Raw genomic sequence first — 17,066 nt, 5'->3', positions numbered from 1 at the left:
ACAGTCACACTCACATCTCAAGATGAGGTGGTTGAACAGCCTGATAACCCTAAGCTTGCTCACCTCGCTGGCTCTGGCATTCCCGGCGAAACAGGAACATTTCGAAGCCGAAACCTCTTTGCGCAAGTCGTATAAACACAGGCCTCAGGAGAAGGGTGGGATCGCATGGGATAAGAACAGTTTGATCATCGATGGAGAGAGGATCGTCTTGTGGCAAGCATCTCTTGAACTCTTCTGTTGTTCTTTGCCTGATTATGCTGATTGCGGTCGTATTCCATCTGATTGGGTTGCATAGGAGCGGAGAATTTCATCGTGAGCCCATCATCCCTCTTTAGCTCTTCTTCGGTCAACGCCGATCAACGACCTCTTCCCTTCTTGCTTTTTTGACAGCATGGAGACTCCCCGTTCCGTCCCTCTGGCTGGACGTCTTACAGAAGATCAAAGCGCTAGGCTTTAACGCTGTCAGTCTTCCCACCTTTCAAATCACTTAAACTCCTGTTCTGGTCTTTGTATTTCCTGTTCTTGCCATCGAAAGCTGATCTGGCTTCGATCTCCACCTCCATCCCCAATCATATCAAACAGGTCTCGTTCTACTCCCACTGGGGTCTTAACAACCCTTCAAATGGCACATTAGATTTCACGGGCTTTAGGGATTATCAACCGTTCTTTGATGCGTGCATGCAAGCCGGGTTATGGGTTGTGGCTAGGCCCGGACCTTATATCAATGCCGAAGTACGTTCCAACTCCCGGACTCTTTTCTGGTTCCCCTCAATCGATCATTTTGTCCCTCTGATCCAGTGCGTGCATATATGTATATAGCTGACGCTTTACTTCGATTTGTCCCGTTCCCCGTCCTGCGCCTCGTCGCGATACGGCGATTATAGACCACAGGAGGGGGAATCCCAGGTTGGGTCCTCGCTACCGACGCCCGAACCCGAACTTCCGATCCGAAATTCGAAGCCGCTTGGAAGCCTTATTGGACGGCCATGGGAGAGCTTTGCGCGAAGAATCAGTGGAGCGAAGGAGGGCCGGTCATCATGGTACAGATCGAGAACGGTGAGTTTCACTTGCGAGGTCAAAGCCCGGGTTTTAAGCTGGATCGGGCATAGTTTGAGAGTCCACGTCAAGATTTGATGCTTTAAAGAGAAAAGAAACTGACGGTTTTATGGGTTGAAACAGAGTACTTCTTGAACGGTAAAGGCGACATGGACCTGGATTACATCAAGGCGCTCGAGAAGGGCATGATCGACGCCGGGGTCAAAGTACCCCTGAGTTTCAACGATGTAAGCCTCCTTTTGAAACCCCTCTCCCGTAGAGTCACTCATCAAGTTGACCATACGGTCGCGTTCACTTGCAGGTCGGGATGAAGAACCGACTCGTCAAAGGACCCGGCCACGTCGACTTGTACGGGTTCGATTCTTATCCTCAGAGCTTGGACTGGGATGCCTGTGGGGCTCAAGAATGGAGACCGGTCGATGAGAGGTATCACGATTACTTCGAGTCGACTTTGGGCAAGGTTGGAGTGCCCTTTTATATCGTGAGTACAGAAGCGCTTTGGTTGCAATCCGCTCAGAGACACGTTATGACTCGAAGTTAAAACGTGCCACGGCGCTGGGTGATGCGAAAATACAGCCCGAGTTCCAAGGAGGAACGATCAATCAGTGGACCATGCCGATCGCCGAGGACTGCCAGCGCTTGTTCGGAGCCGAATTTGAGAGGGTGTTTTATCTGCACAACTTGGCTTCGGGAGTAAAAATGCACAACGTATACATGGTCTACGGAGGCGAGTCGAGGATGAGAAAGCCTCTGATGCATACCAGAGACGGCTATACTGATTCGCTCGATTTCGAAAACAGGCACGAACTGGGGCGGGTTGGCTTTCCCGCCGAGTACGACCACGTACGACTACTTTGCGGCTATCAGAGAGGACAGGACGTTGCGTCAACCCAAGTATGGCGAGCTCAAGGTCATCTCCCACTTCCTAAGATCGGCGAGAGATTACCCAGACGCGCAGGTAGTAGGCAAATGGAAAGTGGATGGGGTCGGTTTAGAGGCGGAAGGCGCGGTGGTAGTGACCGAGTTGGAGAACAAGGATACGAGGGGAAAGTTCTATATCGTCCGCCATGCCAAGTAAGTAGCGTCTCGATTCAAGCCCTGTCGCGCACAGAAGCATTGACGGACCGACATCGGTAGCTCGAGTTCGCTCGAGACCACCGAATTCAAGCTTCGAATTCGTTCTGGGTCCCATAAGCAGACGATATTGCCTCGAAGCGGCCACCTGACTCTACGAGGACGCGACAGTCGGATCATTGCGACGGGGTTCAACTTTGGGAAAAGCAGGATCGCCTATTGCACCGCTAGGATTATGCTCGCCACTACCATCGGTGAAGAAGACATTCTGCTCGTCTACGGGGACAAAGGTGAAAGTCACGAGATTGGTTTCGTTGAAGACGGTACTTCGAAGTTGGCCGTAGCGCAGTCTGATCAGGAGATCAAGCTCGAAAACGGAGTGGCGTCGTTCCGAACTGGAAGCGCGGCTGCTGTTCAATCGACGCTTCTGAAACGCGGCAAGCGGGACATGCGGGTGCTCGTTGCGGACACGGCTACCGCGTATGCTGTTTGGCAGCCTGTGTTACGAAACGAAGATAGTCAAGATCCTCAACAGGCTTTCTACCGGCACAAGGACGGCGACAACGTCATTGTCGTCGGGCCGTGAGCACAGTCCTTTACGTCAGAAATTACGAGATACGTGACTGACCCCTGCGTTTTGCAGATATCTGGTTCGAGACGCCGTCCGCAAGGGCAATGTGCTAGATGTCATCGGTGACTTGAGTGCATCCGTTTCGCTCTTTGTCATCGCTCCTCCAGACATCGAGTCCGTGCTATGGAATGGCGAAGATGTGGGTGCCGAAAAGAACGATTGGAACGCTTGGGTGACGGACCTCGTTGGACCCGAGTTTTCTAAGGACATCACCACAGATCTGGCACCTTGGCGATACGCGGACAGCCTTCCCGAGATTGGCTCGTTTGACGATTCAGATTGGGTCGATGCCAACCACACCTCTACAGGTCAGTCTAGATATTGGTTGCTATAGCCGGGTAGCTGACTTGACGCCGTCGTCAGGCAACCTGCACAAGCCGTACAAGAACTACAAGAGTAGTTCCATCTTGTACGCTCAAGACTATGGGTATCATCAAGGCAATCTGCTGTTTCGCGGGCATTTCAACGCTACCGGTCGCGAAGAACGACTGGATCTATCTCTCTCGCCCGGACGCTACGGAGCAGGCTCTGTCTGGCTGAACGGCGAGCACCTCGGATCTGGTTCGGTGCCCATCGACAAGATCCGGTCGGAAGACGTCAACGTATCGTTTGCCTTGACGCCCTCGCTGCTGCGAATTGGGCAAGACAATGTGATCGTTGTGTTGACCGATCACATGGGGTACGAGGAAGCAGGACAGTTTACCGACAATACAGAGGACGTAAAGAGTCCCCGGGGCATTCGCGGCTACGAGCTCGTCGGTGGAAGCGAGATCTCCTGGAAAGTCCAGGGTAACGCTGGTGGCAACTGGGCCCCGCAGGACGACACACGATCGATGCTGAACGAAGGAGGTCTATTTGCCGAGGTAAGTCCTGGCCAACTGACCGGACAGGCACATATGCTGACGTTTTACACATATAGCGACGAAGATGGCATCTGCCCGAGTACGATACGTCTTCCTGGCCTGAACGCGCTCCTACCGACGGCCTAGAGAAACCTGGCGTAGCGTTTTACCGATCGAGCTTCGATCTCCACGTCCCCGAAGGACTCGATCTCTCACTCAACGTGGTCTACCCCGATGGAATGGGTCCCTTCCGCTTTCAGTGCTGGATCAATGGCTGGATGGTTGCGAAACGGGTTGGCGACCTTGGACCGCAGCTCGAAGTGAGTCGCACGCGAAGCTGGGCTGGGTCTTTGTAATCGAGTCTGACCGGAACCTGCATACAGTTCCCCGTCCCGCCCGGAATACTCGTCAATGGCACCAACGTGATCGCCGTATCATACTGGTCGCTCAGAAGCACTCAACGCTCCAAGGTAAACAACGGATTTGATGGCATCAAGGTGGTGGTGTCTCGTCCGATCAAGACTGGCTACGATATGCAACCCGTTTGGCAGCAGTATGTCTGAGCAGCACACCTGACTAACGTGAAGAAGAAAGCAAAGAAGAAAATCCATGTCCGCATGTAATGTAAACACTCGAGAGCAATCCAAAGGAATGAACATTGTACACCGTCGCGCAATCATCATCGACTCGATTCGCCCCTGTCATTGCGCCCTTAACCTATGCAATGCACCGTTCCGTCAGCTGGAGGCGGATCGACTGACACTCGGCAAGTCAGACTGGCCTTTAAGTCATATGTCGGCAGACCTAGGGCTTGTATGACGCAGCCTCACGGTCGTCAGCGTTGAGTCTACCCCACTCGAGGCACAGCCTGTGACGCAGCGATTCGACATCAGCACCAGCTTGCTCGTCTTTGCTTGCTAGTTCCGCTGCCAGACCTACCTGTAAACGTAAACCTCCATATCGAGCTTGCGTCCGTGAGTATACTTCCAGCTTCTCCCCGCCTTGGCGATCTTTCGAAGCTCTGCATCCCCGTCCAAAGGCCTGGCGGCGAGAGCGGCCTTGCGACCGCCAAACGAGGCTCGAGTCTGGTTGGCCGCTTGGATCATTGCTTGCGTAGGGCCAGAGAAGTAGGACCAGATGTTGTAGATCTCGCTGTATCCCTGGGTGACGGGGATGTAGTGCAGCCTGTCGATATTGTACGGAAACGTTTCAGCGAAAGCTACTAGAGGTTGAACGATCCGACCGAGACTTACCAAGGCTCGATCCAGTCTACTCGACCAACAAAACAGCCAACGTCCATCAGCCTCTAACAAGCCCCGACTGCAAGACTAGACCTCGACCGCACTCACCGGAAAAGAACTCGGTATACACCGAAGTCTTCATCACCGCGCTCTCGCTCGCCAACAACGAAAAGTACCTCGCCGAATACCCCATCCCATCCAGATCGATCAAGTACTTGTGCCTCCAGTTCTCACCCAGGGGCACGGCGTCGGCGAACCGATGGTCCTTGCGCATACCGTCGCATCCACCGGGGTATTGGGTACATCCGACGGCTTTGGTGAAAGCGGCATCGACGATGTCGGCGTTGAGTTGACCGATGGGCACTTTGGCTTCGATGAAATGGTCCGAGCCGGGCGGATCGGCAAAGACGACGGACCGGTTGGCGTCGGTCGAGTCCGAGGTCAGGCGGAGGAATCTGTAGTGGAGGTGAGTGCGCAGAGATGGTCAAAGACGGGTCAGCACGTCAAAGCGAAACGACTGGCAGATGAGCGGGGGTTTGGCTCACCGGTGTCGCTGATATTGAGCCAAGAATCCAGGAGGACTCGACCCCCCACCCGTAGTCGCCCCTCTCCAAAAGATGTCGTCCACCTTTTTATGCCAGGGGACTTCCATATCGTCGACTTCCTTGATGATCATATGCGCCGGGTCCCATCCGTACGTGTACCGCTTGGTGGACGAGTAGTAGTAGTGCGAGGGGATGAGGATGTCACCGTAACCCGTCCCCTTGGCCGGGGAGAACATAGGGTAAAGAGCGTGGATCGTCCTCCAATCGGAGAAGAAGTGGCCCTGACTGTAATGCGCCCAAGGGTGGTCGCAGTAAGAATACTTGTCGTCGATGTCCTCGGCGAAGGTGAAATCGGGGGAGAGGGAGGTGGAGATCCCAGCCTGTTCGAGGTGGTCGGTAGGTTGTTGGCCGTCCTTGAGCTGAGCGCGGAGTGAGCCGAAGAGACGCCGGGCTTGAGAGTGCGGGTCGCAAGTCCTTCGATAGGCTTCCCAGACGTTTCCGTCGCCCCGCCAGTCTGGAGCGAACTTGCCCCCCAGTACGTGTTCGATACCCTCTGCAACGAAGACGATATCGGATTCGAAACTCAGCATCGGTCGAACATTATTTGAGATACGCTGCACCCTTCCCAGTTCGAAACTTACTGCTCGCATCGGCGGTCAGATTGTGGTACAAGTTTTGCTCCCAGGGTACCAAGATCCGTCCTTCGGCCTTTTCGTTGATAGGGAAATCCATATCCGGCAACTTGTCCTGGAACTTTTCCAACATGACACGGAAACCTTTCGCACGTGCCCCGACTTCACTATCGTCGAACCCCTTGTTGACGTCGATCGTCCGGGTCGTGCCGTTCTGCACGCGGACCAGGTCGACCGAGGGCAGGTAACCGACTTGGATGGCTCGTTCTCTGATCTCTGAACCGGCGAATTGGCGGAACGGAGAGAGGTCTCGCATGAGCTGATCGTATTCGTCGATCATGACGGCCTTGTTGTCTTTGGCGAACTGGAACCATTCGTCGAACCCCTTGGGCGGGTCCATGTCGTACCTCTTCCTGTACTCGGTAACGGCCTCGTCGAGCGTCTTGCTCTGCCTATTGACCTTGTCTTCGAACTGTTCCTTGGCCCGATCCATGAGCTTGGGAATGGGATGTTGAATAGGAGGCCGCTGGACGACCTTGTCCCGGTTCCTCAAGAGCGCCTGACGGAAGGATAACGGGTTGGCCGTCCATTTAGGCGTGCGGAACGACTTGTTCGTCGAAGGCAAGACTTGGAAGAGGAGGAAGATGGAGGCCAAGCCGAGGACCGAGTAGAGGATCTTGCGTTGGTTGGGAATCGAGGTGGGTGATGACCCGGAGGATCCGGGTTTCGATGTGGCTCGATGGGACATCGTGCAGAGGGGGTCCTGCGGGAGGTGCCGGTTCGAGGGTTTTCGAATGAGCCGAGTTGTACAAGGTCCGTACTCTACGTTACTCACCCTTACAGACGGTATCTGTAGCTAGTTCTACACGGATGTGGGTCGTGTAGTAGTTATAGTTGTAGGTAGCTTGCAGGTTGTAGATGAAGACCAAGTTGTCGAGGTCGAGGTCGATTTTCTGGAGCGCGCCAGCGACAACAAGTACGCTCGACGACGGGGTCGCGGACTACGCAAAGAACCCAAAGTCAGACCTCGCAATCAATGTGACATCCATACTATACAACATCTGACCAACAGTACATCTATACATACAGTAAACATCACTGCAACCCTCTCATATAGTCCAGACATTTGTATCAGGCTGGACTCCTTGTCACCACGGTCATCATCAAGAAGTCCAAGGGTGAGCACACAGTCCGAGCAGGGTCAACGGGTTCCGCGAGGCGGGGAGACCTTGAAATGCTAACTTCCCCAATACTTGTCGGATTATACTCATTCTAGTGCCGTTCTCCTCGCCTATAATACACGACTCCAACGGTATCAAGATCATAGCTGTAGCATCAATATTGCAGGAGATAGCATAGGTGAGTGAGCGGGGGTGATGTTAGGTTGCCAGCAACCTGTGTGTTCTCCGGGACTTGCGTAGGGTAGTAGGTAGATAAATGAGTGTGATAACAGATGAATTACATATTACAATAGTGATCGTAGTAGTTAGGTATTACCTATAGTATCATATAAGTACCTGCTCCGCCGGAGCAGCTGGCGGAACACCCGTTCGGATGTACGTGATAGTCGTACCGCGGATGGCTATAACAGGATCCCCCCGTTAGGACGAGATTCCAGATCGTCTCGTGTCGTGTTTCACCGTACGTATGGTTCACCTCGTTCCGATAGGTAACCACCTGGCGTCGACTAGTGTTCTTTTGTTCGCTACGTTTCGAGCGTCGCTCGCCAGCACCTTTGTGTGCCCGTACCGTCAATCCGTTTCATCTTAAAACGATTGCGTGGGCATCCTTCTTTCGCTTGTTCCGAGTAGTGTTTCAGCGTAGCTCGCCAGCCCTAATGCTTCCGTACGGTCGATCCGCCCTGTTCCTTCGAGTAATCGCCTGGCTAGCCCTTGTTCATGTTCCCTAACTCGCCATTGTGTACCGCTTCGAGGTAACTCTCCATGACGTAGCGCTGTTCCAAGTATTGTTGCAATTGTTCTCTAACCGAGTGTATGTTTCTCACGCGTCGAGGGTCTCCGGGGCGACGCGTATTCTTTTGTTCCGAAAGAGTAAACAAAGACGTCATCAAGGGGTCCTTTGAATATCTTCTTCGTCGATAACCAAGTTTGTCGATGTTGCTAAGTAACACCCAACCTCCTATTGTCGGGAGGCCTGTCGACCATGTTCTCTATTGTTCTCCTGTTCGTGGTGACTACTCGAATGAGGGGGTATATAGCAGCTGAGTAGAGAGTGGTGCTTCGACTCCCCCCTTGCGTGTTTGCTAACTCCAATTCGAACTCGTTTCTTCACTCGTCCGTAACTTTTACCTTCTCCGTACACTCTTACTCTCTCTATCGCTCAACATGTCCGCCCAAGGTTCTCCCTCGAAGAAGGCCGAGCCCTTTGAGCAGCAACAGCTCAAGGGGTGGCGATACCTCAAGAAGATGCCCGTCGCGACTAGTGAGCTGTGTTGTTTTTCGTTATGTCGGAGTCGATCCTATGTCTCGATATCTCCGTACGTTTGTGATAGAGTCGACCCTTCTTCAGGCCGAAAAGGTCAAGCCCAAGATCGTCGACGTGGACCAGGAGGAGCTGGACAACGCCTTTAGGCGTAACCAAGTTACTGCGGTCAACGCGTTGGTCGTGAGTCATTCCGCTTCGTAGCTCCGCCGGAGTTCCTTTTTGACACGTCCGTATCTCTCTCCTCCAGGCTCAGTACCAGGGGGGTTGGAAGTTCGCCTGCCAGCCCTGCTTCGAATTGGCGACTACCGGGGACCACCGCGCCCGAGTCGACGGCGAATGGGTCGACTGCATCCGTGTCAGCCAAACTTGGTTGTGCAGGCACGTCCTCGCCACTCCGGGAGAGACCTCCCGCGCCACCTCCTGCTACCTTTGCAGGACTATCGCAGCTCGGTCCTGCACCCCCATGAACCCCAACGTCGTCACGGCTTTCCGACACGACCTCGGAGTTCGACACCGGGTCCGCGCCGGACTGCGGTACATCCAGGACCCTGCGGTCTCGCGAAGGAGTGTGGGCATGGTTGCCCAAGAGTTGGAGCGATTGTCGGATAGGATGGCGAGTACTTTCCTTCTTCTTCTCTTTTTCCTCTTCCGATAACCTTCTCCGTACTCTTCTCCGAGGGAGCTAATATTTCGTTCGTGTCCTTGTCTTCTTCATATTGCAGCTTTTCCCTCACGTCCCCGCTCCCGCCGTCTACCATGTGGAGCACCAGCTCACCGCCCGGCTGGTCGCCCAGCACGCCCCGAACGCCGTTCCCGCCGGATCGGTCGCTACCGACGTCAACGTCGACGTCCAAATCGCCGGCTCCGACGTCGTTACTCCCGGATCGCCCGCGCCGACCGTCATCGAGGGGGAGGACATGGAGGACCTCGATCTCGAGGACGACCGTTCGGACGACGAAGACGCCGAGATGACTTCGTCCTCGGGTTCTTCTTCTTCGGGATCGGGTTCGGGTTCGGATGAGGAGTAATGGCTAGTGGCTTTTTCTTTTTGTAACGTCGATCCTCATAGCCGAGTACGTAGTACTCGGGATATCAAATTTTTATGCCTTGCGGAATTCCTCTTTTCTTGTTCCGCCGGAGTTGTCTTTACCTATTGTCGTTTCTCTCTCTCGCTGACAATATCTTGGAGTATTTGCAAAACGTTATTGCTTGTAGTCGTGTTGTACGTGTGGGTGCAAGGTTTTGCTCGGTAGTAGCAGTGAATGGTGAATAAAAAATAAAACATCAAGGGACCTGCCCTTGGTAAATACATGATCGTCGCGCACAAAAACCCTTACGTAGACCAAACTCGATACCCTGCTCCCTCGTTGGCGGCACTGTCCTTGTCGAACTGCTCGTCTGTCGGAGCAGTGTGGGCGGAGTAGGCAGCCGCAACACGAAGATCTCGTTGCTTCTTCATCCGGTCCACGTACCACTGCGGTTTGGGTACCAACGCAGGGTTGGTGCACTCCCGAATAACGTGTCCCTTCTGGAAACAGTTATAACAAGTGACGTCCCTGTACTTGGCTGCATCTACCTCCATGGGAACGGCTCCCGAAGAAGGTGCCACGGGGGCTTGTACGGGGGCGGCGACTGGCACTACCGCAGGGGCAGTGTATCGAGGGGTGTAATTGTTGTTTCGCGACGTGGTGTTGCGATGTTGTGTTTGGGTGTGCCCAACCTTCTCCTCATACTTTGCGCATTCCGTTTGGAACTCGTAGAGGGAGCACGTCTCCTGATTGGGGATAGGGACGATGGCATCCCTCCACGCTTGGTTCAAGTGCGCTCGGAAGAGGAACCTCTTGCAGAAGTCGGTCAATTCCGGGATGAGGTTGGCCAACGCGTTGAATTTGGTAATGTAGTCGGAGATCGACAGGTTCCCTTGTCGAAAGTCCGCGAACTCTCTCTCCGTTGCGGCTCTCCTTACCGCAACTCCGAAACGAGCTAGCAACCTGGCTTCGAACTGCGCCCATGTGGTCCAGGCAGTTCCGAAAAGCCAGGGGCGAGCCCATTCCCTCGCAGCGTCCCGCAAGTAACTCCCCGCAAACACGATCTTCAACTTGTCATCGTGATATGCGAGGGGTTCCGCCATGAAGCGTAGGTTACAAGCATCCAAGAATGCTTGTACCTCCTCCTTCTTCGACCCGTCGAAAGGCTCGGGATCGCTCACTCGGATAGCCTTGGTGTAAGGCTGTACGGGGACAGAGGGGCGAGAAAACGCCGGAGGAGAAGGCGGGGGGACTGCGTTGACGTTAACCAATCCATCCACCTTTGCCATCAACCTTTCCAAGGTTGAGTTCATCCTCCCGACGTCATTCGAGAGGGAGATGGTGCTGACGGCTGGTCGGTCGGCACTCAAGAAGGAGGAGAACACCTCGTCTCCTTCGCCGGTATTACGGACCCATAGGAATCCGCCGGCACTGTCTCGATCTTGAGCACCACCCGTGCCCCGCACCGGTTCCTTGTAGCCGGCTACCGTGATAGGGTTACCAGCTACGTCGTACACTACCCTGTCCGGAACCTCTGCCCGTTCGGTGGCTTCGGTTTCCATAGTTGCAAGTCGGGGAAAAGGAGATGATCTGTTATTCTGTTAGGTTGCCAGCAACCTGTGTGTTCTCCGGGACTTGCGTAGGGTAGTAGGTAGATAAATGAGTGTGATAACAGATGAATTACATATTACAATAGTGATCGTAGTAGTTAGGTATTACCTATAGTATCATATAAGTACCTGCTCCGCCGGAGCAGCTGGCGGAACACCCGTTCGGATGTACGTGATAGTCGTACCGCGGATGGCTATAACAGGTGACCATGTTGGCGGCGAGGGACCCTGAAATGCTAACTTCCCCAATACTTGTCCGATTGCAGTCGTTCTGGTATCATTCTCTTCGCCTAGACTACACGACTCCAACGGTACCAAGATCATAGCTGTAGCATCGATATTGCAGGAGATAGCATAGGTGGGTAAGCACACGGGTGATCGCGGTGTCGGCGTGGTCAAGATATGGGACTGACAAGAACCTTTGTGTGTAACTCAGATGCCTGAAATAAGAGAGATCCTTGACATGTATAGGAGGTTGGAGACCCCTTCTACTCCATCATCCTATCAATTAGACATCTACCCAGAGCACTGCGGCAAGGTTGTGCCGAAGACTGCACCCGACATGCATACGGTTCCCGGTTACCTCAAGTTCTGAGACATGCATCCCTCCCCTGCCACCTTTGAGATCTCCAGTCAGGACATCATGCCTTGCGGGAAGAACATCTACATCCAACTAGGTCATGGTTGGAAGATGATGCTGTACATGGCACTGCACGGTCACTTCGTGAGCATGGGGCCGGCACAACTACGAGTGAGTTCCTGTCTCTAAGCCGTATCGAGGATAAGCTCTGAACCGTGTGGCATTGTGATACAGGACTTCCTGGAGCTTGCCAAACAACCTCCAAAGGCCAAACAACCCAAGAACCCCGCTCCTCTCCTTGTATTCAGATCTCTCGACATCAATGCCGCCCCGCTCTCCCTCGTCTTGATCGATCAGAATAAGTTAGCACAAGCTTTCTTTATACATGATCGGCACTCTCCTGGCCCCACCAATAAGGGCCCATGTCCTGCAACTCAGTGGAGCCGCTTTGAGAGGAACTACAAGGAGAAGATGTCGGTGAAGAACACCAAATGTTCTGTTTATGAATACATCACCGATCAGTAAGTTCCCCAGGTTGTCATTCTTTGTTCATAAGTCTGATCGTATACCTATCTACACAGTCAAGAATACTTCAATGGTCTTGGAGCCTGTCTTACCAATGAAGTCCTGCACTTAGCCCGAATCCACCCCTTGTCACCAGCACAAGAAATATTCAACTCTGGCACTCGTCGGCAGCGGTTGCTCATGGCAATCAAGGAACTCATGGACATTATCACCTCCCCTAAGCACAATCGTAACGTCCCAAGATCAGCAAACACATCGACCTTCCTTCCAGGCTTTGGCATCACCAAATTCATCATGACCGAAACCAAAGTCTATGTTACGGCGGAGGTCGCTAATCGAAATAGATCCTAAGTCGTAAGGCGTAGGGTGCTTATAGGTAGATCGCAGGTAGTCGGGAGAATGTCGCAAGTTCGCTTAGATGAAGCGGTTTCGGATAAGGGATACGAATCCAGAGATGTATGGATAAGGAAGTGATCACTCGGTGTGAGGTACCGGATTCGGTCTAAGGTGAAACGATGAAGCGTAGATACTTAGCGACGTCCTTGAGTTGTAACCTCTCCGCAACACGTCTTGAAGATGTTGTAACAAGTCAGATAGGCGTGTATTGAATGTGATATCGGAACTTGACCTATTACTATTACAGAGCGTCCTCTATCGAATTCGGTCAAGTTCCTCTAGCTATTTATACGGAGACGAGTACGGAGACGAGGCTGGCGAACACTGAAAAGACCCAAGAGAAAAGAATGGCGAGAGATGGCGAAACTGGAAGAACGAGATGGCGAACAGACGAATCCTGTCGAGAGCAACCGGATTCGGTAGAGGAGGCGAGTTTGAGTTCTCATTTGTCCCTAGGTACGTTGAGTAAGGTTGGCGAGGTCCTGAGTAGAGTTGTCGTGTACCTCGAGGTCCTTGTACCTGTGTGTGATGTGTACCGGGAACGTATTGTTGTTTCGGTGAATGGTAAGGCGAATGGTAGGGACGACCGAATCTGCTCCGAGGGAATCGGATTCGCCTCGTCGAGCCGGACTTAGGTGTATGCTGATGTCCGTAGATCTAGCCTGTGTGTCGGTAGTCGACTCACGTGATGATCCCGTAACAGTCTACAAGAAAACAGGAGGCAACGGTGCTCGGGTGTCTTCAGAGCATTTCGAGGCAATGCTTAAGGCAAAGCAGATCGACACTACTGGATGGGACCCTCGCAAAGGTAATGGTAAGAACATCTACCTCCCGGTCCATGTCTTCCAAGTCAAAGCCAAGGAGAACTCTACGGCAACCTTCCATGTCTATGTAAGTACAATTCACCTCCGAAACCATATCGCTTCATTGATACTGATTTTGGTTACTTCAGACTTGCATAGAGCCACTCCCTACCAATGCTGCCGGTGGGATCATCACCTACATTGAACCTGAACCAGCCAAGAAGCTTCGGATGAATCCTAAGGGCAACAAAGCAGAAATTGGAGTCGGCAGCTTCTTTGACACTAAACCCTCAGAGAAGTTGGAGCGGAAGACTTTCCAAAGGAGGTATCCTGTTAAGACTGGTAAACCTGGCAGACCAGCAAAGACTAAACCTGCCTCTCGACAGAAGGCCTTGCTTGGATTGTAATAACTGCATTTAATTATCTGATTTCTCTTTCCTTGCATATGACCATAATCATGTTGTATTACTCTCGAATTGATTCATGAATATACATCACACAGAGAGTCTTTGTGATCAATGAACAGACTTCTTGCATGGTTGTAGTATGCTTGGATACTCATCAGCAGTCAAGTAAAATCCATCAGAGTGACCTAAATTTGCTGGACAGTCCGGGATTACCTTGGTGATTTGACGTGACGTGATCACAATGGCCATGAATTGTGCAACAACCAACAGACAGATCATCTTGGTATGATGTATATACATGTATCAGACTATATACATAGTGATGTGCTATGTGAACAGTCAAGTAAAATCCATGGTCTTGTCATGCAAGCCAAACCACGTCACAGAACAAGGTAATATATCATCATCATATGTTATTGTACACATGACCTGTATCGTTCCCTGCCAGACCAAACACTCTCACAGTGTGTCAGAGCATACTTCAGACTATATACATAATGGAACTATGAACTAGCAGTCAAGTAAAATTCCTGTTGAGGTCAGGAAAGAGCGGGGACGATGGGGATATACGAACATATATGGCAAAATGATTACGTATTAGTATCATTGGTCGACCTTTGCCAACCATCAGCCACCTAGAGGGTCGATTGTATGTATGGCATACAACTAGCCATGGTCTGTACTGTACGTCAATGGTCAGACAGAACTATCTGTTAATGTTTATGAACAGACTCTAGACTATATAGATCGACATATACTACGCTAGCAGTCAAGTAAAATTCTTGCTGAGGCGATGTCCACTGCTCTGGATGAACACATCCGCAACCCCAAGGGTCACAACCAGTACAATAACGAGTGTGAGCATGAGATATCGTCTGCTAAACTGTACTGCCATAGCATGGAAGCTGAGTCAGTTTGTTTGCTCAGTCGACCATGACATTCTCTATGCGGCTTTACAAAAGCTAGTGAATGAAGAAAACATTGTTCAACGACCAGTTCTGATACAGAGACTGGCACATGAACAAGGCATAAACATTGGCCGGACCAGTCTCAACAGATATATGAAACTGTGGGGACTAGGAGGGTCACGTAAAGCTGGATTCACAAAAGCTCAAGTAACTAGTGTTGTCGTAACACACATCAACCAACATGACCCTCAACATCGAGAATCACCTGCAAGAATCACCTTAGCTCTAGGACAGAAGGGAATACATGTGAAGCGGTATGTGTCACTAGATACTAGGCATATTAACAACCAACATCGATTCGATTAATTCATCTCGTACGATTTACAATTGTAGGGACATTGTCACACAGATTATGCGTGATCATTTCCCTGATGGATTTCCGGCAAGGGCTCCTTCTTATAAAGCCAAGAAGGGCCACCCTGCACTTCTCACTTCCTATGGTCCCAATGACCAGCTTTCTATTGACGGACACGACAAGCTTGTTGATATTGGTTTTGCCATTTATGGAATGAGGGACAAATTCTCACGGAAATGGATGTCCTTACGAGCGGTTCCAAGCAACAGAAGTAACACAGTTACTCGATGGCTGTTCCTTGAGCTTGTACATAGCATGAAAGGTAAAGGTAATCTGTGATTGCTATCTTGTCATGATGCTGATGCGGACACATCGTTTACAGGTATTCCTTTGTCACCAGCGACCATGGCACTGAAGTCCTGGACATATTCAGTGACCAGTTGACTCTGCGAGAGCTGGTGCAGCCACAACTAAGCATACTCATGGAAGATCTGGGTGTACTTGCTGCTCCTGAACCCCATCGATTCCTGCCCTCTACAAAGAACATCACTGTCGAAAGAGGATGGCGACCTCTAGTGGACAAGTTCCACAGCAAGTTCATTGTCAGCACGCAGAATGCAATCCTGACAGGAGATTATACACCAGGAAACAATCAACACCGGTGAGCCTCTACCATCTGGGTTAACTCAATCAAGATGCTGATCGATTCATGGTGACCTGGGTTGAATAGTATCATCTATCTATATCTATTTGCACCCCTTGTGCAGAAAGAACTAGAGGACTACGTTCATCTGACAAACTGTTCGATCATCCGCAAGCAACCCCATACCAACCTACCATCTGGCAAGTCACCTAATACTATCTACCATTGCGAAGGAACCAATTGCCTTCTGCCCCTTGATGAAGTGGGCATGAACCAAGTGAGGACATGGATGGACGAGATTGAGATGAGCCATCCACGATTGCTGTCTTTTATTGAGGAGGATGAAGAGCAATGGGCATCTCAGCTCTTCGAGCATTGTGCCTTCTCGGACATCACACTCGGATTCACTGTCAATCTATCCAATGCATGGATGGTATTCAGGAGCATGACAGAACATATGGACGAAGTACCCTACTTGTAATACATGAACTTGCTACCAATTCATCTTCGAGGTGCATAGACAGCACGGCCTGTGGACAGGATAGTCCGAGGCATAATCTCCTCTGCTACTGTAGCTCGTGGTTGTTCAGTTGCAGCTCGAGTGGTCCGCTTTGGCTTCTTCTTTGCAGGCTGCTTCTTGGTACCCTTCGCTCCAGTAGTAGAAGCCGATGTCCCCTGCTCAGGTTCCTCTCCCTCCATGATTTCAGTACATGCATGGGAAGCAGATGCTGCATCAGTCAGAGGATCTAGTCCGATTGCCAAGCAGATGCGATTGCATTTGTGCTGCTTCTTGAACTGTTCAAGCCCTTCTTCACCTTGATCGCCGAGACACATGGTTCCAGTATCCCTACAGGAGCGGGGTGCAAGCATCATTGTGACGATCAATTCAAATAGAAACAGGCTATAAGTGACTTACGAGTGTACCATTGGATCAAACAGCATGACCGTCTGTGTAGTATTGACCATCCAACCTTCGAGATCAGCTAACAGAACAGTCTCTTGGCTCGACTGAAAAGCCATGTGAGCAAAGGCTGCCACAGTGATGTCTGCTCGGCCTCGACCTGCTGTGAACTCCATCGATCCTGAGAACCGGGCTTGATTCCAAGTTTGGTGTTGTTCCAGTATCCACACCCTCCGTTCATCCTCATCGGCAGGGAATGCTTCCACAACCAGTTGGCATTTGGCAAAGTCAACACCTAGGCATAGCATTATGAAATAAGCCTTCATGTACTCGGTGTGTCCTTGCTGATCACTCACCAAGAGATAGTGTTTGGGCCTCCGGTCTATCAGCTATCTCCCGCATGTACTCATCAGCCCATGCCTTGCCCGACATATGCATTTCCAC

General features: G+C 51.6%; 5 protein-coding genes across 5 annotated transcripts; 3 read left to right on the top strand and 2 right to left on the bottom strand.

Annotated features, from left to right (window-relative positions):
• Positions 1 to 22: 22 nt before the first annotated feature.
• Positions 23 to 4,166, top strand: HD553DRAFT_273699 (glycoside hydrolase superfamily; the record flags this gene model as incomplete). Its single annotated transcript, XM_046177827.1, has 13 exons — positions 23 to 236; positions 391 to 461; positions 583 to 732; positions 885 to 1,056; positions 1,180 to 1,283; positions 1,358 to 1,537; positions 1,633 to 1,773; positions 1,823 to 2,130; positions 2,194 to 2,712; positions 2,774 to 3,069; positions 3,125 to 3,624; positions 3,681 to 3,923; positions 3,987 to 4,166. The coding sequence occupies 13 exons, from the start codon at positions 23 to 25 to the stop codon at positions 4,164 to 4,166; spliced, it is 3,078 nt and encodes a 1,025-aa protein (XP_046035600.1).
• Positions 4,167 to 4,407: 241 nt separating this feature from the next.
• HD553DRAFT_273649 (capsular associated protein) lies at positions 4,408 to 6,769 on the bottom strand (the record flags this gene model as incomplete). Its single annotated transcript, XM_046177822.1, has 6 exons — positions 4,408 to 4,471; positions 4,543 to 4,788; positions 4,857 to 4,872; positions 4,953 to 5,299; positions 5,390 to 5,942; positions 6,031 to 6,769. The coding sequence occupies 6 exons, from the start codon at positions 6,767 to 6,769 to the stop codon at positions 4,408 to 4,410; spliced, it is 1,965 nt and encodes a 654-aa protein (XP_046035599.1).
• A 1,597-nt stretch (positions 6,770 to 8,366) lies between these two features.
• On the top strand, positions 8,367 to 9,494 carry HD553DRAFT_342999 (uncharacterized protein; the record flags this gene model as incomplete). Its single annotated transcript, XM_046182821.1, has 4 exons — positions 8,367 to 8,463; positions 8,534 to 8,646; positions 8,714 to 9,034; positions 9,189 to 9,494. 4 exons carry the CDS (start codon positions 8,367 to 8,369, stop codon positions 9,492 to 9,494), a joined length of 837 nt encoding a protein of 278 aa, XP_046035598.1.
• A 5,184-nt stretch (positions 9,495 to 14,678) lies between these two features.
• Positions 14,679 to 16,202, top strand: HD553DRAFT_273399 (uncharacterized protein; the record flags this gene model as incomplete). The annotated part of the gene is made up of 4 exons (XM_046177813.1): positions 14,679 to 15,043; positions 15,117 to 15,413; positions 15,461 to 15,739; positions 15,809 to 16,202. The coding sequence occupies 4 exons, from the start codon at positions 14,679 to 14,681 to the stop codon at positions 16,200 to 16,202; spliced, it is 1,335 nt and encodes a 444-aa protein (XP_046035597.1).
• A 20-nt stretch (positions 16,203 to 16,222) lies between these two features.
• On the bottom strand, positions 16,223 to 16,930 carry HD553DRAFT_273720 (kinase-like domain-containing protein; the record flags this gene model as incomplete). The annotated part of the gene is made up of 2 exons (XM_046177828.1): positions 16,223 to 16,568; positions 16,638 to 16,930. The coding sequence occupies 2 exons, from the start codon at positions 16,928 to 16,930 to the stop codon at positions 16,223 to 16,225; spliced, it is 639 nt and encodes a 212-aa protein (XP_046035596.1).
• Between the last annotated feature and the right edge of the window lie 136 nt (positions 16,931 to 17,066).

This window comes from Filobasidium floriforme (assembly GCF_021052385.1).
Source record: "Filobasidium floriforme strain CBS 6241 chromosome Unknown HD553scaffold_14, whole genome shotgun sequence".
In the NCBI taxonomy this organism is placed as follows: domain Eukaryota; kingdom Fungi; phylum Basidiomycota; class Tremellomycetes; order Filobasidiales; family Filobasidiaceae; genus Filobasidium; species Filobasidium floriforme.
Note: the sequence above shows the minus strand (reverse complement) of the source record. Positions and strands in the feature narration are given on the sequence as shown.